Source organism: Heteronotia binoei, chromosome 11, assembly GCF_032191835.1.
Source record: "Heteronotia binoei isolate CCM8104 ecotype False Entrance Well chromosome 11, APGP_CSIRO_Hbin_v1, whole genome shotgun sequence".
Classification (NCBI taxonomy): Eukaryota; Metazoa; Chordata; class Lepidosauria; order Squamata; family Gekkonidae; genus Heteronotia; species Heteronotia binoei.
Window position 1 is genome coordinate 13,847,859 of NC_083233.1, and position 26,089 is coordinate 13,873,947.

The following is a 26,089-nucleotide window of genomic DNA, read 5'->3' on the forward strand; positions in this document are numbered from 1 at the left end:
GGTTTATGAAAACTATTTTGTTTGTTATGTGTTTCTTGTGCTGATACTCAAGGCTCATAATGGAAAAATTAAAGGCTTGGTATAGAAGTGAGTCAGCCATAAGATGAAAGAGCCTGATGGATCTTCAGGTTTTCTATTGCACCTGGGAAACCAATTATGAGAGTTCTAGGTTCACAGCAAACCATAATTTCTGTCCAAATCCAAGATTCCAAGTGAAAGGAACTGTGGTTTGTATCCTAGCTTACAAATAGAAGCCAACTGTGGATGGGAACTCAGAAATCTCTGATTAGCAAGCCTGTTGACACACAAGAGGAGAAGACAGAAGATGTTAACCCCAGCTCCTTCACCAAATGGCAGACAGTGGTTTGCTGTTGCCTAAGGAGTCGGGCACACAGGTTGTTTGCCCTCACTTGGGTGCTCTTGGGAAGAGGACTTCCCCCCTTGCTTCCTCATAGCGTAATGATGGTTTTGTGCACTTCCCAGGTTTTCTCCAGAATTTTTTCCCTCTAAAACCAGTTTTACTTCGATCCTTTTGCAAAAATTGCAGCAGAAGTGGAACGGGGGGGGGGGGGGGGGGGGCTGCTGTGTAGATGGGAAAGTGTGGAACTTTCCCTGTCCTGTCCACACTAGCACCACTTTCCCTTCTCCACCTCCCTTCATCCCTCCAGCTGCCATTTCCCCAGAGAGTTTTTTTTAAAAAAAAATGTACTGGCAAGATCACTATAGCATTATAACGAGCTATTAAAGCAGTGAAATAATTCCACAGTTTTAAAAAAAACCAAAACAACTTGCTCATTTCAATTCAGAGTTAAAAAGGGATAGATGTTTCTCACTTTCCCCTTTATAGTTCAGCAACAAAAAGTGCTGCAGACATTTTTTTACATGAAAAGTGGGAGTTAGTATATTGCCGCAATAGATCTCTCGACGTTATAGTGCTCTAGCTTACACCTGTTTGTTTCTTAAAGCCATCCAGAGCGGTGGGGAAAAGGTTGGCTGTGGGAGGGCCACGGCAGGGGAAAATGTGGATTAACCCACAGCAGTTTGCTGCTGTGCTGAATCATCAGCCGCGGCAACAGCAGACAAACCACAGGAAATCACCTCTGCGTGGAAACCCCCGAAGTCACAGCAGCTATAATAATAATAATAATAATAATAATTTTATTCTTATACCCCGCCCTCCCCCACCAAAGGCGGGCTCAGGGCGGCTCACAGACATGGAATCCCATGATTCAGTAAAACAATACAAACAATCTCAGTACAATCAATGACAAATAAATTATATAAAATAGATAAAATATATCAAATAGGTGCTAAAATACTGAAGTCGTAATATCCACAAGATGGCTAGGTGGCCGCATGTCAAGTTAATCAGGTTCTGTTTCAAAGGCAAGATGGAAAAGAAATGTTTTGCAAGCCCTGCGGAATTGATTCAGGTCCCGCAGGGCTCGTATCATCTCTGGAAGGTGGTTCCACCAACGCGGGGCCATTATAGAGAAGGCTTGCTCCCTAGTAGCCTTCAACCTAGCTTCTCTTGGCCCAGGGACTGTTAGAAGGTTCTGAGAGCTAGATCTCAGTGCTCTCTGGGGAACATATGCGGAGAGGCGGGGAGATGTAAAGGCCGATACATCTAAGAATGCCCTGTAGACAGAATGGAGGATCTTTTTACACGCCAGCTCATAACAGTTTGATAGTCTGCATTTTCCAAATGATAAGACATCCTACCAGATGCTGATGATTTCTGTTGCCCTGTCCACATGCCGGTGCTATGCCAGCTGCTACTGCTTTCCCTGCTGCCTCTTGTATGCCTCGCTTTCTTGCGTCCAGGCCATGCTGCATGCACGTCACCCTCTCGGATGGATCGTCTCGCTGTTGCTCCCAGCCTCTGCAGCTGTGTAGCTCCTTTAGTTCTTTGCCCGAAGCCATCCCTTCCGACCAGTCTAGATACCCGCTACCATCTGCAGCTTGGGCGACACAGGTGGCCGTGTCACCGATCCGGGCTTCTTGCCTGTGCTATGGACTGGGATGTGGTGCCTGAGATCCTGTGACTGCATGGCATGACTGATTTGCTTTGAATTTCTTTTTGCCTGGACGCTTTTTGTCTTAAGTGACTAAACATGGCGATTGCAAGAGTCACCACGAGTCCAGGGAATATGCTCTGTAAGGTTTCTGCATTTGTTTCATACACGGGGAATAATTGAGTTACTGTGGGATTGCTCATTCACGTCGAGTTCAATTGGAAAAAGATCGAGATAGGAAGGAAGAAAACCTCCTGTTTATTGGGAGAGTAATGAATCAGATAAATCAACCTGTTAACGTTCCGGCGGCTTCGCTGTCTAACGGAATCCAGTTAGGTGCTGGGTTGTTTTGTAGACTTCTTTCCTACCCAACAGCGGCATGGCGCCCCTTGTGAAACAAAGCTCAAATTGTGCGCACAACAAGAATCTGTATTATTAGAGAATGTCCACGGGAACAGGTTTTTCAAGGAAGAGCTTTTATAAGATAAGCAAACATCTTAATAGCTCACCAAAAAACACATCCTCCTTTGAGTTCCTGATGTAAAAATGCCTTTCCTGTTATCTTTGTTGTCGCTTAATTTTTTTTTCATGAGTGTTTTCCCTCTTCCCTGGGAGGCATAACTGGGGTCCGAGACAAATTCCCTTCTGCAGGGTACATTAGAAGCTAGGGTGCATCCCTCACCTGTTTCCTGGCTGTTGGTTTTGCTGACTGTATCGTATGCCTTGCAAAGCTCTCGTCCTTTCCTTTTTCATAACTAGTACAGCTCCCGGATTGCTACTCTCTACACAGAAAGATGTTTCCTGTAAGGTCTCAGCTGATAACAACACTTTGTTCCTTAATTCTTTTTGCTGTTCCCCCCCCCCAAGCTCAGCTAATTCTTTTTATTGTTGTTGTTCTTTAACTTAATGAGCTTTGGGTTAGTTCTTCGAAGGGATCAGCGCAGGGAGTGTATCAATAGACAATCTTTTTGTGATCGGATCAGCTTTCTCATTTGAGCATTTCATTTAACTTCATCACTTTGTTTGGGGAGGGGAGGGGAGGAGGTCAGGGCTGAAAAGCCAGCTTCATTCTGCTTGGGCCTGAACTAGACGGGAAGGCAGGAGGCCTTTTTACCATTCCTGGTCTTTCGGAATGTAAAATATCAGTAGTAGGGGAAGGGGAGGGGCGACTGCAGTGGGGCAGCAGAGGCCAGAGGTGAAGGTGTTTAGCCCTTTCCCTCCCCTCTCATGCTGCTTTCCTAATTTAAATTATTTCCCCTCCCCACCGGATGTGTAAGGTGAGTGTTTTATTTCATCTGTTCTGGGTGTCTATTTAAACTGACATAACAGACAATCATAAGGCATTTTTGGCTAAATTTAAGTTTTTGATGCCATTAGCAAATTTATCGTAAGCTACCCCGTGGCAAAGAGTGGTAAAGCTGCAGTACTGCAGTCGGAGCCCTCTGCTTATGACCTGAGTTAGATCTCAGCGGAAGCTGGTTCAAATAGCCGGCTCCAGGTTGACTCAGCCTTCCATCCTTCCGAGGTCGGTAAAATGAGTCCCCAGCTTGCTGGGGGAAAGTGTAGATGACTGGGGAAGGCAATGGCAAACCACCTCGTAAAAAAGTCTGCTGTGAAAACGTTGTGAGGCAACGTCACCCCAGAGGCAAAAACGACTGGTGCTTGCACAGGGGACTACCTTTACAATTTTTTTTAACCTTGGGACCTCCAGAGGAAAGGCTGGATTTAAAGGAATAAACCTTGGCCCCAGGCGGGAGAAACTTTTAGGTACCTGTATGATACAGGTACCCCACAGAAGAAATAACAGCTTCTTGAATGGAGGGGATGTAAAAGCTGTACAGAGGAAAGGATTAACCCCCCACCCACACAGACCCAGTACTGCAATCCCAGTCTGATCACCTCGCCCGCGCAGTTTATAACTATTCTAGAAGCCAGAGGATGTCTTGTCAAGTATCAGTTGACCCTTTTTAGAAGAAGACTATTTCAGCCACTCTGATGTATGTCCAGTAGAAAAACATGCAGGTGTGTTTTGTCAAAAAAAACCCCTCTGATTTCCTTTCTCCCTGCTTCCCTTATTGCTTTATTTTATTTATTTGTAAGGTTTTTAATCCCTCACTTCTGCTGTAAATACGAAATAGCAAAGCTAAAGCAAGAAAAAATTGAAATGAGTAGTAGCAGTGAAACCACAACTGAGATTAGCATACCAGTAAAGCTGCGGTACTAAACATGCTAGCAGAAAGTCCCATTGAACTTAGTGGGATTTACTTCTGAATCTACGTAATTAGGATTGCACAGAAAAGAAGCAATGAAAATAAAGATGACAGCACACTTACAGTAATAAAAAAGGTGAAGTCCATTGTCAGGGAATCAGGTCACTTCTTCCTGCATCTGTGAATACCCTCTGGAGTAAAACAGTCTGGTGTAGTGGATGAGGGTTTTGGGCTAGGGTCCAGGGAACCCAGCTGCTACCCTCTGCCTTTCCATAAAGCTTGCCATGTAACCTTGGGCCAGTTATTCTCTCTTAGCCTGAACTACTTCCCAGGGTTGTTGTGAGGATCAAATGGTAGGAGGAAAGTGATGGTGCTCTTCTCAAGCTCCTTGAAAGAAGGGCAGGCTAAAAATGTGTTAAATGGAATAAATAACTCTGGAGGAGAGAGAGAGGTTTCCCTGGTATCTAGGGCCCACAGCTGAAAAGACTCAGCTCTGAGTGTCAGCTGTTTGCTTCTTACTTAGTAGGAGTAAACCTGTGCTTTGTGTTACCTCTGAATCTCTAATAAAGCTTGCAGGCTGTAGCTTTTTCTTCTCAATTTAGGGAAGTTTAGTTTCAGATCTCTTGCTTGAAGTTTTGTAGGCTTTAGGAGAACAGACCAGTCAGAGGTGTCGGATATCTGTGAGAATATCCACATTTGCCACGCGTTTGGTGAAAGGTCAGCCGTCCCATATAGCTGTATGTGGGAGAGAGCGAGCAGGTGTCCACTAAGAAGTGAGAGGGTGTAGAAATTGCCCGGAGGCTGAAAATTTAGCACCTTTTCTTTCTCGTCATTCTTCGTTTACAAATAGAAGGGTATGTTTCATTGAAGAGTAGAGCCCCAAACCCCAGTGTCGCCAACTGGAAGGTTTAATGCGGGGTTGCGTGGCCAGTAACAATGGCTTTCGGAAGTTTAGCCTGCAGACAAGAATTGTTGTGTTTGAGACACATGTGCCACAGAATGCTTCTGAGTTCTAGTGGATCACACGCTCCCCATCCAGCGCTGGCTGGGTCTCTTGGGCCCATGTGAACTGAGAGTGCGTCTTATAACCAGCGGCAGCCACATCTGAAATACTTCCTGAATCCATGCAGGAAGTGGTAGAAGAAGCAGTTGCTAGACTGTGATGGGGAAGTCACGTGGGTTTCTGGTGTGCTGATTGCAGATCTTTTCTCTTCCCCCCACCGTCATCTTGTCGTGATACTTTTGGCAATCATATAATATATATATATATATAAAAACTATATAAAAATGTAGTTGAAGTTTTCCTGTTGTGACCCTGCATTTGACGAGAACTTTAACTTTAGGCTCCCAGTAGTCTGCTTGAAGCGTTGGAGCAGCATCTGGCTTCCCTGGAGGGAAAGAAGACAAAGGAGGTTTCAGCCGCCAGCAGGTAAAGCACAAGCTGGTCGCAATGTGGCCGTTGATTCTTGTCGAACGAAGAACATCTGTGTAATCAGGCTGTTCTCCGTGACGTGGCAAGATTTCCTTGTTCTCGGGAACAACGGGGACATAACTCTAATTCCGCCCCATCTCTACGTGGCAGGCAGAAAACAGAACCGCCACATAGGGGACGCATGGCTTCAGGTATGAGGCACAGTGATGATTTCTTGACTCAAGAGATATCTAGTCTCGACGCACCTGTTGCCACCTGTCACTAGGGAAGGGGGAAGGAGACAGGAAGGAGCCGGGAATGTGGCGGAAGAGGGAATGTCCTACCTCTTCTTTCCCTTCCTTGGAAAATAACTTCCAGGTTCCGACTTGTACATCTTGTTGGTATCACCTACCCTCTAAGTGGGATGACTGTGCACATGTCTAGAGGAGGCAGGAGGGGGGCAGGAGCAGTGTGCTCTGTTGTCCTCCTCCTCCAATCTCTGCTCAAGCCTGACTCTGGGTAACTAGACAAGCTGGATCAAGCATTTGTATTGCAGAGCAGAGCTCTAAACCTAACCACAGTGTTGCGGCAGACAAAAAGATATCATAGTTAAAAGGGGAGGGATGGTGGCTCAGTGGTAGAGCATTTGCTTGGTAAGCCGAAGGTCCCAGGTTCAATCCCCGGCATCTCCAACTAAAAAGGGTCCAGGCAAATAGGCATGAAAAACCTCAGCTTGAGACCCTGGAGAGCTATGAATGGGGCTGTGGCTCAGTGGTAGAGCATCTGCTTGGTAAGCCGAAGGTCCCAGGTTCAATCCCCGGCATCTCCAACTAAAATGGGTCCAGGCAAGTAGGCGTGAAAAACCTCAGCTTGAGACCCTGGAGAGCCATGAATGGGGCTGTGGCTCAGTGGCAGAGCATCTACTTGGTAAGCCGAAGGTCCCAGGTTCAATCCCTGGCATCTCCAACTAAAAAGGGTCCAGGCAAGTAGGCGTGAAAGACCTCAGCTTGAGACCCTGGAGAGCCATGAATGGGGCTGTGGCTCAGTGGTAGAGCATCTTCTTGGTAAGCCGAAGGTCCCAGGTTCAATCCCTGGCATCTCCAACTAAAAAGGGCCCAGGCAAGTAGGTGTGAAAAACCTCAGCTTGAGACCCTGGAGAGCCACTGCCAGTCTGAGCAGACAGTACTGACTTTGATGGACCTTTGAGGGTCTGATTCAGTAGAAGGCAGCTTCATATGTTCATATAGTTGTCCAAAAAAATACCTCCCCCCGTGGTTTATAAGTTCAAACAGCTACTAAGTGCTGCCAGCATAGCAGACCGTGACCAAGATGGCCCAAGAAGACCCTGCTGAGCTATGAAGCTCTTTGAGTTCTCTGAGGCCAGTCCTTGTCTCTTTGTCTGATCCACTGGGAGGGGTGTAAGGGCAGAGGCAGAAGCATGGAGGAAAATAAGGATGCAAATGATTAATAACCCCTATATCCTGGCTCTCGCGAACTTCAGGGGGACTGCTTAAGACAGCAGCCTTAATGCTTGTTCACCGTATGGATTTGGAAAAACAAGTGCGGTTAAAATGAAAAGGAGTCTTGTAGCGGCGTAAGCTCTCTTTTTTGGAACCCGTTTCAGTTGAGGCAGGCACGGTGGGTTCTTTAGGGTTCCACGAGGCTTTGTTTTTGTCCTTGCTGCAATAGACTGTAATATGGCTTCCCTTCTAGTGTTTGTGTGATTGAGGGACAGCCAAACTGTGTCTCGGGAACCACATGTGGCTCTTTCACACATATCGTTTGACTCTTGAAGCTCTCGCCACCCCATCGGCCGATAAATTACTTCTCGAAGCCAAGCCAGCTGGCAGCTTGGAAAAAATCATTTAAAGTTGCTTTCTTCCCCTCCCCCCCATCTATTTGCCGTCTTTCCTTGCAGCTCTCAAACATCTGATGTTCAAGTCTTACGGCTCTCGAACATCTGATGTTTATTCTATGTGACTCTTACCTTAAGCTCTGTCGTCCTCCTGCTCCAATCTCTGCTCAAGCCCAACTCTGGGTAACTAGACAAGCTGGATCAAGCATTTGTATTGCAGAGCAGAGCTCTAAACCTAACCACAGTGTTGCGGCAGACAAAAAGTTATCATAGTTAAAAGGGGAGGGACGGTGGCTCAGTGGTAGAGCATCTGCTTGGTAAGCCGAAGGTCCCAGGTTCAGTCCCTTAAGCCTTAGACGAATATCTTAGCGACCTTTAAGGCATTGTTATAGTCAAAAGGTGATCAGTGAATGGATGGTTTCTTGGCTGTGGCCGTTCTGATTGAGCGTCTTTTGTTTTAGAGCAAGCACACTGTCCAGTGCCGTTTCCACACTTGCCAATACGGGAATGTCCTTCAGCCGAATGGACGAGCGAGAAAAACAGCAGGCGTTGGAGGAAGAGCAAGCTAGACTGCAAGCGCTAAAGGTGCCGCCCTTGGGTTTCTCTGACTCGAACAAGCCTTTTGGATGAGCTCGTTTAGGGGCCTTTAGAAAAACGAACTTGGTGTTAACATTCGTACTGAGGCGAAAAACAAAAAACCTGGGACAAGATTGGAGTCTTTGCCTGAAACTCAGAGGGCTTCTGCCAACGGAGCAACTTGGGGTGGGAATTCTGTAATCAGGGTGCCTCTGAGCCCACCTGCCTGATAGCAGGCAGCAGAGGAGTGGACATCACACCAGGGCATCCCTGAACTGTTGGTGAGGTTTGTATGAGAACGGGTGGCTCTTGGATTCTTGCGAAGCTCAGATCGAACTTTTAGTCAGTTCACGATTGAATTGGTATCCAAACGACTGCTCTGTTTTTGGGATGTCTTTGTATCTGAAGGCTGTGGTCCTGCTGTTGTCAGGCCCCACTGATTCTTGTGGGAAAGAACCAAGCACAGTCTTCCCTATTGAAGTCAGCGGGACTTGAAAGTACCGTATTTTTCGGTCCATAAGACGCACCGGACCATAAGACGCACCCCCTCCATTTTGTTTTGCTGCCTCGTTTTGCTGCCTCTGCCTCCGCCGGCTCGTCTTTCCGCCCCCTGAAGAGGCGGAGGCCGGGCAAGGGCGCTGAGGTGACGCTAGAAGCCATGGAGCCAGCGCTTCGTCCATCTCCTGGCTTCTCCTTTCTTCCCCCTCGCTGCCAAGGAGGAAGAGCCTTTGCGGCATGGCCTCCGAAGAGGCTCGTTTTGCTGCCTCTGCCTCCGCCGGCTCGTCTTCCCGGCCCCCGAAGACGCGGAGGCCGGGCGAGGGCGCTGAGGTGGCTCTAGAAGCCACGGAGCCGGCGCTTCGTCCGTCTCCTGGCTTCTCCTTTCTTCCCCCTCGCCGCCGAGAGGGAAGAGCCTCCGAAGAGGCTTCTCCTCCCTGCCTCGCCACCTTTGCGATGGTAGAGGAGGACGAGGGGGCGGCGGTGGACTAGCCGGCAGCGCAACCAGCAGCGAGAGCCAGCGAGGCGAGAGCGAGACCAGCGGGGCCCGGCTGTTGCCTGCCAAGGTGAACTCTTTTTTTCCTTATTCGCTCCATAAGACGCACACACTTCCCCCCACACACACACTTTTTTTTGGGGGGGGGGGAAGTACGTCTTATGGAGCGAAAAATACGGTACTTAAGTTTCAGCTGGGCGGTGATCTTAAAACAAAAAAAACTGGGAAAAGAGCCAGTTTGGTGTAGTGGTTAAGTGTGTGGTCTCTTATCTGGGAGAACCGGGTTTGATTCCCCGCTCCTCCACTTGCACCTGCTGGCATGGCCTTGGGTCAGCCATAGCTCTTGCAGGAGTTGTCCCTGAAAGGGCAGCTGCTGTGAGAGCCCTTTCAGCCCCACCCACCTCACAGAGTGTCTGTTGTGGGGGGAGAAGATAAAGGAGATTGTCAGCCGCTCTTAGTCTCTGATTCAGAGAGAAGGGCGGGGTATAAACCTGCAGTCTTCTTCTTAAAGCTCTGTCATGAACTGTGAAGCCCCACTGATTTCCATGGGGAAAGACTGAACAGCAGGATTTGTTGGGTCACTCTGTAACTGTCAATCCATGCTTCACTATGGAATGGGGAAGTGGGCTAATTATACAAGCTAGTTAAGTTGCCGTTTCAGCGTATTTGCGTTCTGCTCACTGTAAACTCTGGAATAGGTCAAGAAAGACAGCTGCTTCCTTTCATTCTTCATCTATGCTTACCGCTGCAATTTTCCAGAGTTTTCGCCTAGAGATTCGCTAGAATTGCACAGCATATTTAAAATTTGTAATGGAAGACTTGGCTTTTTCTTAATGAATCCTGTGATAGCATGCTGTCATGCGATTTTGTGCGGTCCTGACTGTTCCCAGCTATTATGGGCCAGTTTGGACATGAATTATGGCTGCCATTCAAGATTTGGGAGTAATCCCTGCCTCTTATATCACGTTTGCACAGGTCAAGCCTTTTGTTTGCTACAAAGAGCTATTAAAGCCAGTTGAACATTTCTGTTCCTCTTACATCCAGGATTCTCAAGCCAGTTATAAAAGAGTTAAAAAATTACAACCATCAAATAATTCAATGGACGAACGCTCAATTAAAAACCAATTTGGGAAGCCAGGACTTATGTAGAATCAGCAGAAGTAAAATCGGTTTTGGCTCTTCCTAATAGTCTGGATTAATGCAAACATTACTGCATGCCAGACAAATGAGGGCAGGAAAAAATAACAGCAATGAGGCGCCACCTGTCACGACTCGGGGGTATTACCAATTGCTGCCACCACTCTGGGTTAAGGGTTTCCCCTTGAGAAGGCCCAGAGTTCCCTCTCAAGCCCTTCAGGCCTCCTGTAGCTTAGGTCAAATAATAGGTATGAGGAGCAGGCAGAGTGAACAACAACAACAAAAAGGTTTATTTCAATGCAATATAAATTAACAAGGTACATTCACCAGGAAAAGGGTGAAGGGAAAATAAACAAATGCCCTAACGTGTCTATCTTACAGTCTCTACTGAAATACCAACACTTACCCCCTTGGGTAAGGGTCTTTCCCCTGCTTCAAGCTCTCCAGGCTACAGCCTGCCTCCAGCTCAGCCTTCCAGGAAAAGACACCCCCCCACACACTTCCTGGGCTTGGCCCTTTTATCTTCTCCTCCCAGGCCCCACCACTCTCTGGGCCAGTTTCCCTCCAAAACCTGGCCATCCAATCAGAGGGACAGAGGGGATCCTGGGAAATGTAGGTTTTTCCCAGTAACTCCTAGGCAGGCTTCCCTGGGGCTTGCAGGCCTCTCATGACACCACCAGAGAATGTCCTTTCTCTTTATCCAGAGGCAGATGGTCTGGCTGTTGAAAATGGCCTCTGGTGTTATTTGGGAGAAGGTAGTCCTTTAAATCAAAATAGCAGTCCTGGGGCACCTTGAAGACTATCAATATTTAATCTGGCCTGAGCATTCATGCTCCCCCCTGGTCCTTGAAATCACCTGCATCGTTTATTCTTTCGTCACATTTTAACCTGTAAATGCTGCGGGAGATGACATAAGTGGTTCATTAAGAAGCAAGGGATGCTGAGCATGTGGCATCCTAGAGAAAATTTCAGATACGGAAGACCTCGTACAATGCATGTTCTAATTCTCTCGCCCTGTGTTACCTTGCCTGCCCCCCCCCCTTTTTTTGGTAGGAGCAAAGACTGAGAGAAATTTCCGTGGTCTCAAATTCAACCTCTACGTCTGCCTCTCCGAGTACTGTATCAGGGAAGAGTGTGAATACCAATGCTGCTGTTGACCTCTTTGCAACACCTGCCCCAACCACCAATAGGTGAGGGTGTGTGTGTGTGTTTCGGTATCAAAGCGCGTACAAAAAGCTCACAAACACTGGCCTATTTCTTCGCTGGCACTGAAGCAATCTCCCAAGTTAAATGTTACCAACACTGATTGACGTTTCTCTTTTTAAGGACAAAAGTTCAACCACAGATTATTTTTTTAAAGTAAAAAAGAGAAGTATTGTAGTTGTGTGAAGAAACTGGGGGGGCATTTTCTGTGAGTAGGCACTGGATAATTAGAGTGGTCACTTACAGAAAAGAGAAAATATTCACTGGCCCTCACCCTCATCATCATCACCATGACCTCCTCCTTTCTTCTCCCTCCCTCCTTCCTCCTCCTCCTCCCTCCTTCCTCCTCCTCCTGTTGCAATTAAATTGGACAGAAATTATCTCAGTGCCTCACCTTACCTAAGATTATTGCAATCAAATTGGACAGAAGTGCCCAAGGTGTGAGAGGTCCTCAGACTTGAAGCTGCATTGGGAGCGGGATCTCTCAAGGTTAGGTTTTGGAGGCTGAACATGGATCCATCCAGTCCCCCAGACCCAAATTAAGGTACATGCAGAAGGCCCCAGGTTTCATCCCTGGCACCTGCGGTCAAAAGGACCAGGTTACAAGGTGATGTGAAAGACTTCCTACCTGAGATCTTGAAGAGTCACCACCAGCCAGGGTAGACAATACTGACTTCGATAGACCAGTAGTCTGACTCAGCATCAGGCAAGTATAAGGTGCTCATGTGACGTTGCATCTTTTCCTCCCTGGGGTCAGTCCTGCTGTTTCTGCACTCCTGAGCCTCAACCTCCAGAAGAGGGCCTTGGGTGGGAACTGTTTTGTTGAACAAAAGTGCCAATCGCAGCTGATGTGTAACTTTTTACAGTTTACGGATATGTAGAAATTTTCAGTCGGCACAAGCCCCAACTGTGTTGGATCAGTGCCCATGTAAAAGGAGTTAACAGGGTGCTTGCATGTCACTGGGGTTGGGGTTCCTTGTTAGTGTACAGATATTTGCTCTGTTACTGCAGTACGCAAAATGTATCCTGCTGCAGAAATTGCTCTCCAATGTCTGGCTCTGTACTCAAGCGTGAGCCACTGTTTGAGCTTTGGCTCCGTTGGATAGTTTTATTTTAAAGCAGAATAACCGTCCTTGTGTTGCTTAATTGTGACTGTACTTCTTCTTCAACTTTCAGCATGCCCAACCTTTCTACTGATCTCTTTGACCTTCAACCTGCATTTGTCCCAACGGTACAGAGTACCCCAGCCATTGCGACTTCAGCAAGCAGTGCCTGGGGAGGTAAGTTGCCTGTTATGGCAACAAAAAGTTGCTTCAGCCCTTGAAATTCTAGGAGTTTGTGATATTCGCCCTGCTGGATTAAGTCCTACATAATGGATCACCCAACAAATCCTCTTCTGCAATGAAGTCTAGACCAGAGGGGGCCAAACCGTGGCTTGGGAGCCACATGTGGCTCTCTCACACGTATTGTGTGGCTCTTGAAGTCCCCACAGCCCCACCAGCTGGCTTGGAGAAAGCATTTCTATCTTTAAATCATGGCTTGGATAATGCATTTAAAGTTGCTTTCTTTCTACCTCCTTCCTTCCCCCCATTTATCTTCCCTCCCTCCCTTCCCATCTTTCAGCTCTCAAACATCTGATGTTCATGTCTTACAGCTCTCAAACATCTGACGTTTTTTCTATGTGGCTCTTACGATAAGCGAGTTTGGCCACCCCTGGTCTAGACTATTCCTTTTACTTTCACACTGAGCTATGGCACAGAAACACAAATTATACCGCAGCAGTTATAGCTGTGCTTCTAAAGGAATTTGTCTCGAAGAAATCTGCCAGGTTAGCTTTGCTTTCTTCCTACTGGCCTGTTTGTGTGGCATTGAAATGTCTTTATAATAGTTATGGTATTTACATACTGCTTTTCAGTCATGATTCTCAAAGGGACATTCTTGTGGCTGGTTTGTTTAACAGAAGCAAATTTAGGTGCCCATTTAAGGATATAAACATCTTAGAAATTTTGAGCTTGTTGGAAAGAACTCTGATGCTTTAATTCAGGGGGAAAAAACACACACAACACAAACATTGGAGAAAATTGAAAATTTAGGGGAGGGACGGTGGCTCAGTGGTAGAGCATCTGCTTGGTAAGCAGAAGGTCCCAGGTTCGATCCCTAGTATCTCCAACTAAAAAGGGTCCAGGCAAATAGGTGTGAAGAACTTCAGCTTGAGACCCTGGAGAGCTGCTGCCAGTCTGAGTAGACAATACTGACTTTGATGGACCGAGGGTCTGATTCAGTATAAGGCAGCTTCATATGTGCATATGAAATACCCCACGATCCCCAGCATAGTTTAAGTGGTTAAAAGAAATCCCTTCCTCCCTTTTTTAGCCAGTGGAAAAGCTGGCTAGGTCCAAACCTGTACATTATTCGGACAGCAATATTTTCATACAGGCCACAGTATGACTAGCGGCATATTTGTCTAGCAAGTAAACAATAAGATTAAGAAGAGTTCTTGAAGAATTCACTGTTTTTAAGCACATTAGAGCATGTTGCCAAAATAGCTTGAAAATATGTTGTATATATCTACGTAGGAATTATCTTTAATGCTGGAGATTATCTTAAATGAAATGTTTCATGATATTTATCTTAAAAAGCATTTTCCTCAGAAAAAAATCCAGTGCTCCCCCATATTTCCCAGTTTTCCCATGGGTGGTGGTGGGGAGAGAGAGAACTGATTTTCCAGTTTATCTCAAGGGCTTCACATCTCTTCTCATGACTGAGGAGGCTTGGAAAAGCCTTTGCGGATTGCTCTGAACTGCCAGATAATTATAAACTTATTTTCCATAATAAATGAAACTCATGCAATCATGAGGCTGAGGGCAATGGCCCAAATCCAGCCTGCGGTGGGGTGTAACTTTTCCCGTTTGTGTCGTTCATCTTGGTGTATTTAACTGTCATCTGAACTGCTCAGAAGAAGAAATCGGGGTTCCTGGAAATTGCATTTGTTAGGCAATCCTTCCTCTGCCCATAAAAATCATTCTTGAATGGTTTTGGTTTGATTAGTGCAGGGATCGTTTTGTAGAAAAATAGGTGGTGGAGCTCATCCAGGGATTGTTATGCAGCTGCACATATTATTCAATGGACAAGGAGGTGGAATTCTCAGAAGGAGGAGGAGGAACTCTCAGAAAGGTGCAGGAGCTGTGCTCCTGTGAGCTCCCACTGAATCTGAGGCCTGGATTAATGTATCATTATTGAAGTGCTTAAGTAATAGAGCTGTGTTGTAATTTAGACATACACATGCCACCCAGAAGTCCAGCCGTTTGTTTGGCCTTAAGGATAACGCTCAGTTTTGTCTGAACCTGAGCTGGCCCTGTACTTGCATGCCATTGTTACAAGGCGGGCTTCATGTTCTTGTGTGTGTGTGTGTGTAAAATTTTTTTTTTTAAAAAAAGCTCTCCTAATTGGGTTGTTTTAGTGGATCTTTGGACAGGATCTCATTCTGTTCCTCATTTCAATGGGCGGCAGAACTTGGACTTTCCACCCGCCCTCCTAAAAAAAAAAGACTTAATTACTGTATGGCATATGTGGTTTAGCCAGGAGATCTGAAGCTTGTCTGGCAGCCTTAAGTTCTAACACTTTTGTGAACATATGAATCTGCCTTATACTGAATCAGACCGTTGGTCCCTCAAAGTCAGTATTGTCTACTCAGACTGGTAGCAGCTCTCCAGGGTCTCAAGCTGAGGTTTTTCACGCCTACGTTGCCTGGACCCTTTTTAGTTGGAGATGCCGGGGATTGAACCTGGGACCTTCTGCTTACCAAGCAGATGCTCTACCACCGAGCCACCCTCCCCAACATGGTGAGCTACACTTATTTCAGGGGAATTGAGAGAGCTCTGAGAGCTGTGACTGACCCAAAGTCACCCAGCTGGCTTCATGCGGAGGAGTACGGAATCGAACCCAGTTCTCCAGATTAGAGTCCGCTGCTCTTAACCACCACACCATGCTGGCTCTACTGTAGACATATGCACAAATGCCCAGGTGAACCTCTCGGTTTGCTCATCCTTACATGTGCTCTGAGGTGCGTGGGAGGAAGCGTGGGCTCAATTTCTGCCAGCACTGCATTGAAAGGAGGAAGCGGTATCTAAATACGCATGGCAGATGGAAAACCTTGTGTGAAGAAGCCCTCATAGTCAATGCGGGGAGGGGGGCATGGCTAGATGACAGAGCATCTACTTGGCATGCAGAAGGTCCCAGCTTCAATCCCCGGCACCTCCAGTTAAAAGGGTCAGGCAGTAGGTTACATGAAAGACCTCCATGGTGAGCCACTGCCCTTATTAAGTAGACCATACTAACCTTGACGGACCGGTGGTCTGATTCAGTGTAAAGCAGCTATGTACTATTTATATGTAACCGGACCAGGTGGAAGACCTAGAAGTTTGTCCTCGTATAAGGATTCAGTGTCTTAGCATTCCTGTCTCTTTCTCCTATCACAAGTAATGGCAGCTTTTCTGGAGGTGGGGAAACAGCAAATGGGGAAATGTGCGATTTGGCCTTAGTGGGGCCCAACCAGGGCAGAAACTCGCATGCACAGAAGCGTTGCAGAATCCTTGAAGTAAACTCGCATGCACAGAAGCGTTGCGGAATCCTTGAAGTAAACTCGCATGCACAGAAGCGTTGCGGAATCCTTGAAGTTCTGCTTCTATGAACTCCCAAGCCGTGCTTGCTCAGTGTCTCTCCTTTTTGACTACTACTTGTGTTCTGGTTTTTCTTCTTTCCCTTTCCCTTGTCGCTTAACGCTGTGTCTGAAAGGACCTTTCTCATCCACAAATGGTTGTGTCGGGTCTCCGCCCCACCTGGACCTCTTTGACATGAAGCCAGTTGAAGAAGCTGTAAAAAGTACCGCCCCTTTTGTGACATCCACGTTAAACTCCAAACAAACGGTGGAACTGTTTAGTGGTAAAAACATCCTCATTTATTTCAGAATAGTTGCTTATAATGATGATAATAATGATATGCCTGAATTTCAGCTCAGAAGTATATTGTAGTTTCTGATTAGACGCATCACATGGCTGCTCAATTTGAATTTAGAATGAAAGTAGTAAATTTGCAGAAGTGCATGTATAGCATTTGAATTGAGCCTGGGGCTTCTTAGAAATGAGGTTTCTCAGTCTTTTTAACCCATTAGATGCTTTGTGCCTCTTCTAGTGAGGTTCAGAGAAAATGATTTTCATGATCCTTAAAGAGCCTTGTGCCTTCTGCCTTTCGTGGTATTCTATAAATATTCATAGCAGCTGTTGTCTTAAAACAGTTTAAATTTATTGTTTAATGCTAACACTTCTACCTCTGATCGTTTCAATGAACCTTTTTGCAGGATACCCTCTTCATTCGGCATCCCAAAAAACTGCCTCTTCAGCAATCAGTGTGGACTTTGATGCTGTGTTCGGTGGAAAGTCAGCAGCGCATGAGTTTAGAACCGCAACGGGTAAAGCTACTTTAAAAGAACACTCCAGTGGCATGTGCTGTCTGTTTCTAGTATTTAGTTCCATGGGACCACCACTTACTCCTTTTGGAAGAGTTTTTTTTTTAAAACCTGCATGGTGTTCAATCTATAAGAATATCCCGGCTGGACCAATCTAAAAGCCCACCAAGTCCATCATTCTATGTCGGGGAGGTAGGGTTGCTATATCCTGGTTGAAAAGTCTTGAAGATTTGGGAGTGGACCCTGGGGAAGACAGGTACCTTAGTGGGGTTCAATGCCATAGAGTCCCCCCTCCCTAGCATCCATTTTCTCCAGGGGAGCTGATCTCTGTAGTCTGGAGATGAGGTGTGATTCTGGGGGATCCCTGAGTCCCACCTGGAGACTGGCAGCCCTACCAGGAGGGGCTAACTAGATACCTCTGTAAATTCAGCTGTGGGGGCTGAAGACCCTCCCCCGCCAGCTCAGGAGATACATCTCTGACTCAAAGGTATCATTTAGTTGTCTGGTGAATTACAGAATTACAAGCATTTTTCAATTTTTAAAATTATGGTTTTTTTAAAAAAATTTCATTTATGTCCCACGCTCCTCCCTAATGAGTACCCAGTGTGATTTACATTCGTCTCCTCTTTTTCATTTTATCCTCACAACAACAATCCTGTGGGGTAGGTTAGGCTGAGAGAGTGAGACTGGCTGACCCAAGATCACCCAGTGTGTTTCTGTGGCAGAGCGGGGATTTGAACCTGGGTCTTTGAGATCGTAGAATGACACCCTAGCTACTGTACCACACTGGTGTTTCCTCCGACTTTAAAAAAAGGGAAAATGTTTTCCTAGCTCTTCTAATGTTTGGAAATAGACTTTCGGAGGTTTAAGAAGCATAACCTGAAGATTCAGAAACAAAAATGAGACATTTATGAAATGCCTTAAAAATTGTGCGACCTGCAAGCCCCGTGCCTGATCTGGGCTCTGACCTCTTTCTACGTAAAAATTCTGTCTTCATCTGATTGCGATAAAAGTTCATTTGTTCCATTTTGCGCAACACGCCTATTGAAAGGTAGATTAATATTTTTTTGTACAACAAATAATTGTTCTTGAGACTGAATTGGTCTCTGTTCCTGTAATCTATTATATTATGAACAGCCATTTTTAATTTAATGAGTGATATTGGAGTGTAGCCATCTGCCAAGACTCAGAAGTCACAGCATATTTTAAGCAAGTTTGCATGTGCCTTTTGGTATATTTATTTACATTATATTTATATCCCGCCCATTCTATACAGACTCAAGGCGGCTAACAGCATAAAATAGACAATAAACAAAAACAATATTAAAACAATAAAACAATCAGATGAATGGCGATGATGTTACTTCAGGCGGATCATGTAATATTTTCTTTCTCACGCACACAGATCCTAGGCAGTTAGTACTAAAGCACGACAGATCCAGATGTGGTGGCAGCCATTAGATGTTATATGCCATCCGAAACAGTTCAGTCTTGCAGGCCTTGCGGAACTGCGATAAATCCCGCAGGGCCCTGATGGCTTCTGGGAGGGTGTTCCAAAGTATTGGGGCCGCAACCGAGAAGGCTGTTGCTCTGATGGTATTAAGCCTAGCCTCTTTTAGCCCAGGGGCAGCCAAAAGATTTTGAGAGCTTGATCGCAGTGCTCTCTGGGGAATTTAGCAGCTGCCTTTCAGCTCTGTGGTGTGGTTCTCAGTGCTCCACCAAGTGGTAGATGTTACCCTTCCCCTTGTGCACATGAGAGCAGCAAAATCTGACATACACAAGGACAGGAAACCAGCTGGTGAAGGGGTTGAAGTAAGGGGGGAAGCCGATTGAATTTCCCCGAGACCTCTCCCCACTCAGCTGTTGTGCCCAACAGAATTGCTCCTCTTCTGGCTGTTCCACTGATAGTGGCTCTTGGCTTCCATAACCTGTACTGTGGGTTTGCTAGAGGGCCCTACGGGAGTGGATCCATAATGCCATATGGTGAGCAGCAGGAATGGGGATGAGTGAGAAATAGTTTGGGCTGACCTGTCTCCTTTCTGACTTGCTGTTCAGTTACTCTCACTCCTCCTCTCTTCCTTTATACTCCATACACAGAGCGTAGATTTAATTTGGCTTCTGGGTTTAAATGGCTTTATGTGCTGCACTGTGTTAGCATTTTTAAACTTAGCTATATCAATTACAAAAATTCACCGGTATATAATGAAAAAGCTTTCAAAATGCACAGATTAGGTGGACTTTTAAAATAAATACTTTTTCCTTGGGGTGGGGGCATTTTGCACTTGGAGTTATTAACTTAACGCACATTATGATTGTCCTTTTCTTTTCTTTTTTTCCAATATGGCCTTCCGAACCTTGGCTTTTTTGTCGGGTAAGTTTCTAAAATTTCAAATTTGTAGTTTAACTGCAGGGTCGGTGATTCCTTCTGGCCGCTGAAATTGTGGTTAAAATATTTTGGGGAAATGAAATATACAGTTTGCTTGGAGTTGATCTAATATTTACTAAAGTTTATGTAGCCAAGCTTTACCCCTTTAAGAAAAGTTGAAACGAAGGGAAGGAGTGCAAGTTTGGAAAGCTCAGATTTTTATTTCATATTGAACATATAAACATATGAAGCTGCCTTATACTGAATCAGACCCTTGTTCCATCAAAGTCAGTATTGTCTACTCAGACTGGCAGCGGCTCTCCAGGGTCTGAAGCTGAGGGTTTTCACACCTTTTTGCCAGGACCCTTTTTTGGAGATACCAGGGATTGAACCTGGGACCTTCTGCTTCCCAAGCAGATGCTCTACCACTGAGCCATGGACCCTCCCATATTAAATGGTTTGCTCACAGCAATGCTAATTATCTTAAGAACCCTATTTTCCTTCATTCACCTGCTGAAGTAACAGATGCATGTGATTGTTTGGTGCAGTTACCATAAAACAGCCCCTACTGGGGCACAGCGCAAGAGATGGAAGTCCAGGGCTTCAGGCACCTGAAGGATGATGGGACTGTTGTGGTGACTTGACAAGAGGCTGGTATGGGCTATGACTTCAAGAAAGTGGGCTATGATTTCAAGAAAGTTGCAGAGACTTTTCTGCTAGGATTACAAATAGAAAAATTTCCCAAAGAAGATAGGACTTTAATTTGGTATTTGCTCTCAGCTGCTAGGACACTGTATGCGCAGTTGTGGAAGCAAGAAAAAATACCAGAGAAATGGGATTGGATTGTGAAAGTTTTATCGTGGAGTGAGATGGACAAGTTAACAAGAACTTTAAGAGACTATGATTTGAATGTGTTTAAAAATGAGTGGAAGAAATTTAAAGGATATATAGAGCAAGAGTGGAACATAAAAAGACATTGGACAATATTTTAGTATGAACATGAGAAGAGAATGACATTGAATTTTGATTGGTTAGGGGTACCTTTATAATCGAACTTAAGTATATAACCTTGGCAGAAGTCTAGTAATGGAGGGAGGGGGGATTGAAAATATCATATGGGTTAGAGATAGAAAGGATATAATTAAATATTGTAACCATATGTTATCAATAAATTGTTAAAACACGACAAGAGGCTGGTCAGTCAGCTGGATACATGTCACTAGGTCTACAGGAGAGCTTTATTCTCTGCATCCTTTTCAAGGCATTTGTGTCCACAGCACAATCCAGGGAGCTTCTCTCGCCTTGTACACCCTGAGCTTATTATTTGAATTTCCTGCTCTGGTTCACACTTACAGAGTGTCACCTCCAGGACAAAAGTTGCCTGCAGAAGGCAAGCAACAGTCTCTTTTGCCTGCTCTCACTTCATGGGGTTGACACAGGGTAAATCCTGTGCTTTGAGTTGATAGTAACACTGTAGACATTCAAATGAGGTGTCATCTTCATTTGAAATAACTATTCCTCAGAGTAGCCTACATGGTGTTTCTTTCTTCTTTCCCTGGTCCAGAATCACTCAGAACAGGAATTTGAACCCGGGCTCCCCAGTTCTGTGTCTGAAACTAATCACTGTGCTGCCTTGGGGTTTAAATAACTAAGAAGCCTGAAGGGCAGAATAACAATCCTGGATATTACTCATGAGAACATAAGAAAAGCCATGTTGGATCAGGCCAGTGGCCCATCCAGTCTGACACTCTGAGTCACACAGTGGTCAAAAAACCCAGGTGCCATCAGGAGGTCCATCAGTAAGGCCAGGACATTAGAAGACCTCCAACTGTGGCCCCTCCCTGGCACCAAGAATACAGAGCATCACTGCCCCAGACAGAGAGCTCCATCAATAAGCGGTGGCTAATAGTCACTGATGGACCTCTGCTTCACATGTTTGTCCAATTCCATCTTGAAGCTGTCTATACTTGCAGCTGCCACCACCTCCTGTGGCATTCCAATCAATTGTCTACATTGTTAATTCTGATAAGGACTTTTTTGTAACAGTTTATGGCTCTGGGAGGAGGGTTTTATATTTGCAGAAGGAACTGTTTTCTTTGTCCGGTTGTACATCTCCAAGGAATAGCAGGGTCCAGACAGTAAAACACTTAGGAGAAGCTGAGTTTTTTGCAAAAGGTTTTGTGTGCATTGATGACATAAATATTTGTAGGCAAAGAAAGCTTGTAGCTACTAGAAGCAAAAATATTACATTTCAGCAACTCATTAGAATTTTGCTTGAGATGTTTGTTTGAGGAATTGTATTAGGTTTGTATCTTGACTAAATCTTCAGCTCCTTTGAAATGGTGCACACACCTACTTAAACAACAACACTGTGTGGTATCTTAAATGCTATAATGGATTGTGGTGTAAGCTTTTGTGAGCGAAAGCCCACTTCATCAGTTGGCAAATACACACATTTACAAACGAACAGAACTGTGGGGTGGGTTTGACTGCAAAATGAGGTCAAGCGATTCAAGAAGGAGATATTTTGCATGGTTCTGCAAAGCCCTTATTGTGTGTTCAAACCATTTGCTGAGCATTGTAATGTGGACGCAAATGTTACAGTTGTAGCAACTGGTGTTTGCACACAGATCTCCCTTGCTCCACTGGGATGTGTACATTATTCAGAATAGGGAATTTCTGGGTGATGGAATTTTTCTGCTGCTTTTATAATTCAAAATCTTAGCTGCCAACCAGTAACGCTGTTTTCTGTTCTTTTTTCCTTTGTACCCAGTCTTTAATTTTGCAGATGATGTATTACAACCGTCTGTACCAGCACAGATTCAAAGAGGAGCTTTAGTTGGTCAACAAAGTGGAAGGATTTTGGCCAATGACCTTGATTCTTCACTCGCTAATCTAGTAGGAAGTAAGTTGTTAACAATGTTTTCATTTTAAAAAAAAATTATATAAAGCATTCTCATTTCTTAATTACCTAAATCCTCTTTGCTTGTGGCTATTAGCCGCAGCTTATCATTGGAACTGTCTGGGGAAGTGATGCTCTGTATTCTGGATGCTTGCGGGGGAGGGCACAGTGGGACGTCTTCTAGTGTCCTGGCGCCACTGGTGGACCTCCTGATGGCACTTGGGGGTTTTTTGCCGCTGTGTGACGCAGAGGGTTGGACTAGATGGGTCATTGGCCTGATCCAACATGGCTTCTCTTATGTTCTTATGTGATTCGAGTGTTGGACTGGATGGGCCATTGGCCTGATCCATCATGGCTTCTCTTATGTTCTTATGATTTTTGTTACAGATCTTGGCTTTGGAGGAACACCATCCAAAAAGTAAGATTTTTTTTTTTTTTAGAAAAAGTTCTAGATTTATTTGTTCACAATTTCCTCAGCTCCTATTTCCTCAGCTGTAGTGAAAAAAGAATATTGTAATGTTTCATAGTTTCAGGCAGGTAGCTGTGCTGGTCTGCAGTAGTAGAACTGGATTCAAGTCCAATAGCGCCTTAGAGACCAAAAAGATTTTTGGGGTATAAGTTTTCAAGAAGGAAAGCTCTCTATCTGACAAAAGGAGCTTTGACTCTTGAAACCATATACCTAAAAAATCTTTTTGGATTCTAAGGCGCTACTGGACTGTCATGTTTCATGTTAGTACTGGAAGATATGGGCCAGGATTCTAGTGAAGGCTTAAGCCCCCCCCCCCCCCCGCCCTCGGGATGTGCCTACCTCCTACCAGACGCTTCCTTCCTTTCAGAAGTGGGTTGCCTTCTGGTCTGGAGGAGGGCTACTATTTGAGAAACTCCAACTCAAAACCTTGAACACGCAGACGTGGCCGCACTGTCCTTCAGACTTTGCCCATGCTTTAAGGAGCCCTGTTTCTATAAAGCTGTAAAATGTGCTTTGTCTTTGTTAATTACCTTTGCTATCCACACCCCCACCCCCGCAGCTGAACTCAAACGGATGATAACCAGAAAACAAGCTGCTTGTTCTTTTAATCTGTTAAAAACTTCTTCACTATTTTGCATGCTAATTTACTGCCCACCCTCTATAGTAGGAGTGGCCAAACTTGCTTAATGTAAGAGCCTCATAAAATAAACATGAGAGCTGCAAGACACTAACAGATATTATGCACACGTCTTTATTAAAACTCTTAATACTTTGCACAGAAAGATAAAATAAGTATGTATGCACTTTACAACACAACCATGCTTAGGAGACTTTTTAAAAAAACACAGAAGCTGCGAGTAACAGTCCCCATAAGACCAGCATAGGGAGTTATTTTTTGGCACCGGTGGGAGAAGGAAACACACATGTACCATATAAATCACTGACCACTATTGCATCATTATGCATCTCTCTTTGCCTTGACACCAAGATTAGTAAATATGAGAGCGATGAAGCTAAAGGGGGAATCCTGTGCCCCCCTCTTTAATTCTTTCCAGTGGCTCCTTTGGCTCTTGTGCTCTCTCTCTTTCCCCACTGTAGGTCCCTGGGCGACCTCTGTGGTGGAGAAGAGCTTGCAAACCTGCCTAATTTCCCCTCCTTCCCCATTTCACACATGACAGAAATAGTTGCCTACCTATGGGTCAGCACTCAGAGGCTGACTGAGGTCCCAGTGCTAAGCATACTTACTTGACAGTAAGCCTGCATTCAGTTCCTCCTCAGCCCCTGGGAGCTGCACAGTATTTGTGAAAGAGCCTCGTGTGGCTCCTGTGCCGTAGTTTAGCCACCCCTGCTCTATATGTACAACTGTTAATGCCACTCCTTTCCATTTTCCGATGAAGCGTGCTTGCACATGAAAACTTCTACCTTGAATAAAACTGTGTTGGTCTTCCGAGTGCCACTGGAGTCTAACTTTGTTCTTTTGCTTCAGACCAACACGGCTACCCACCTTGATGCGTTTTGTCTGTCAGCTTTTACCTTTCCGATTGCAGCGTAGGGTTGCATTCTACTGTTAAAAATTCTACACGAGGAGTACTTTCCCGGGAACATTTTCATTTTTGGATAGCCTTTTCTAAGAGACATTTGACTGCAGTTCGTTGAGTTCCTGTCCTTGCCACCATGACTGTGCTCTTGCTCCCTTTCTTGCTCCCTATCAATTCCCATAGATCTCACAGGTATTTGTGTACGTCAGCATGAATGGGATTAGGGCCAGTTGTCTTTTCCATTACAGCTGACTTTTGCAAAACCATGCGATTGACTTCTTGGCTAACAGAACGGTTCTTCTGAGAGCAATTAAAACTTACCCAGATCTTGAACTACCAAAAATAGGACTCCTTTGGTTGCAGAAAAAAAACATGAGCAAGTCAGAAATAGCATTATATGGTTTTGAATATCAACAATGGAAGGTTTGGGAAATATTCCCCACACTGTCACTCTCTCTTGATTCAAAGAAAAATCCATGTATTGAAGTTTAAAGGATTAAAAAGTTACAAGTATTTGTTGTTGTTCAGTCACACAGTCGAGTCTGACTCTTTGCGACCCCATGGACAAAGTCACGCCAGGCCCTCCTGTCTTCCACCACCCTCCAAAATCTGCTCAAATTCGTGTTTGTTACATCAGTAACTCTGTCCAGCCATCTCTTGCCATCCCCTTCTTTTTTTGCCTTCTGTCTTTCCCAGCATCAGGATCTTCTCCAGTGAGTGCTCCCTTCTCATTTGGTGGCCAAAGTATTTGAGCTTCAGCTTCAGCATCTGACCTTCCAGGGAACAGTCAGGGTTGATTTCCCTTAGGACTGAGTGATTTCATCTTCTTGCAGTCCAAGGGACTCTCAAGATTCTTCTCCAGCACCACAGCACAGCTCAAAAGCATCTATTTTTCTGCGCTCAGCCTTCTTTATAGTCCAGCTCTCACAGCCATACATTACTACTGGGAATACCATCGCTTTGAGTATATGGACTTTTGTTGGCAGGGTGATGTCTCTACTTTTATTATACTGCCCAGGTTCGCCATAGCTGTCCTCCCAAGGAGCAAACGTCTTTTAATTTCATGACCACAGTCACCATCTGCTGTGATCTTGGATCCCAGAAATGTGAAATCTGTCACTACTTCCACGTCTTCCCCTTCTATGGGGCCGGATGCCATGATCTTAGTTTTTTTTAGTTGAGTTTCAAGCCTACTTTTGTGCTCCTCTTTCACTCTCAACAAGAGGTTCTTTAGATCCTCCTCATTTTCTTCCATTAGAGTGGTGTCATCTGCATATCTGAGGTTGTTGATGTTTTATCAGCGATCTTAATTGCAACTTGTGCTTCATCCAGGCCAGCATTCCTCATGATGTACTCTGCATATAAATTAAATAAGCAGGGTGACAATATACATCCTTGTCGAACTCCCTTTCCTATTCTAAACCAATCGGTTGTTCCATATCCTATTCTGACAGTTGCTTCTTGACCCTTATATAGGTTTCTCAGGAGACATGTGAGGTGGTCTGGTACTCCCATCTCTTTAAGGACTTGCCACAATTTATTGTGATTCACACAATCAAAGTGTAGTCAATGAAACAGAAATAGATGTTTTTCTGATACTCCTGTGCTTTCTCCATAATTCAGCGAATGTTGGCAATTTGATCTCTAGTCCCTCTACCTCTTTGAAAACCAGCTTGAACTTCTGGTAGTTCCTGATCAACATACTGCTTAAGCCTAGCTTGTAGGATCTTTAACATGACCTTGCTGGCATGTGAAATGAGTGCAATGGTACGATAGTTTGAACATTCCTTGGCATTACCCTTCTTTGGGATTGGAATATAAACTGATCTTTTCCAATCCTGTGGCCACTGTTGCGTTTTCCAGATTTGTTGACATAATGTGTGCATTAACAGCATCATTTTTTAGGACTTTGAATAGCTCAACTGGGATACCATCATCTCCGCTTGCTTTGTT

General features: G+C 45.0%; 1 protein-coding gene across 4 annotated transcripts in view; it reads left to right on the forward strand.

The window, feature by feature from the left end:
* The window catches only part of LOC132578872 (phosphatidylinositol-binding clathrin assembly protein-like), a 75,824-nt gene that overhangs the window by 38,567 nt on the left and 11,168 nt on the right, over positions 1-26,089 (forward strand). The window contains exons 9-16 of one of the 4 annotated variants that reach the window (XM_060248960.1): positions 5,569-5,654; positions 7,953-8,076; positions 11,249-11,385; positions 12,575-12,678; positions 16,193-16,339; positions 16,755-16,865; positions 22,001-22,132; positions 22,517-22,547. In XM_060248960.1, the coding sequence (XP_060104943.1) occupies positions 5,569-5,654; positions 7,953-8,076; positions 11,249-11,385; positions 12,575-12,678; positions 16,193-16,339; positions 16,755-16,865; positions 22,001-22,132; positions 22,517-22,547 (872 nt within the window). The remainder of the gene's footprint in view (positions 1-5,568; positions 5,655-7,952; positions 8,077-11,248; positions 11,386-12,574; positions 12,679-16,192; positions 16,340-16,754; positions 16,866-22,000; positions 22,133-22,516; positions 22,548-26,089) is intronic. The other 3 variants (XM_060248961.1, XM_060248962.1, XM_060248964.1) reach the window with 3 other exon arrangements.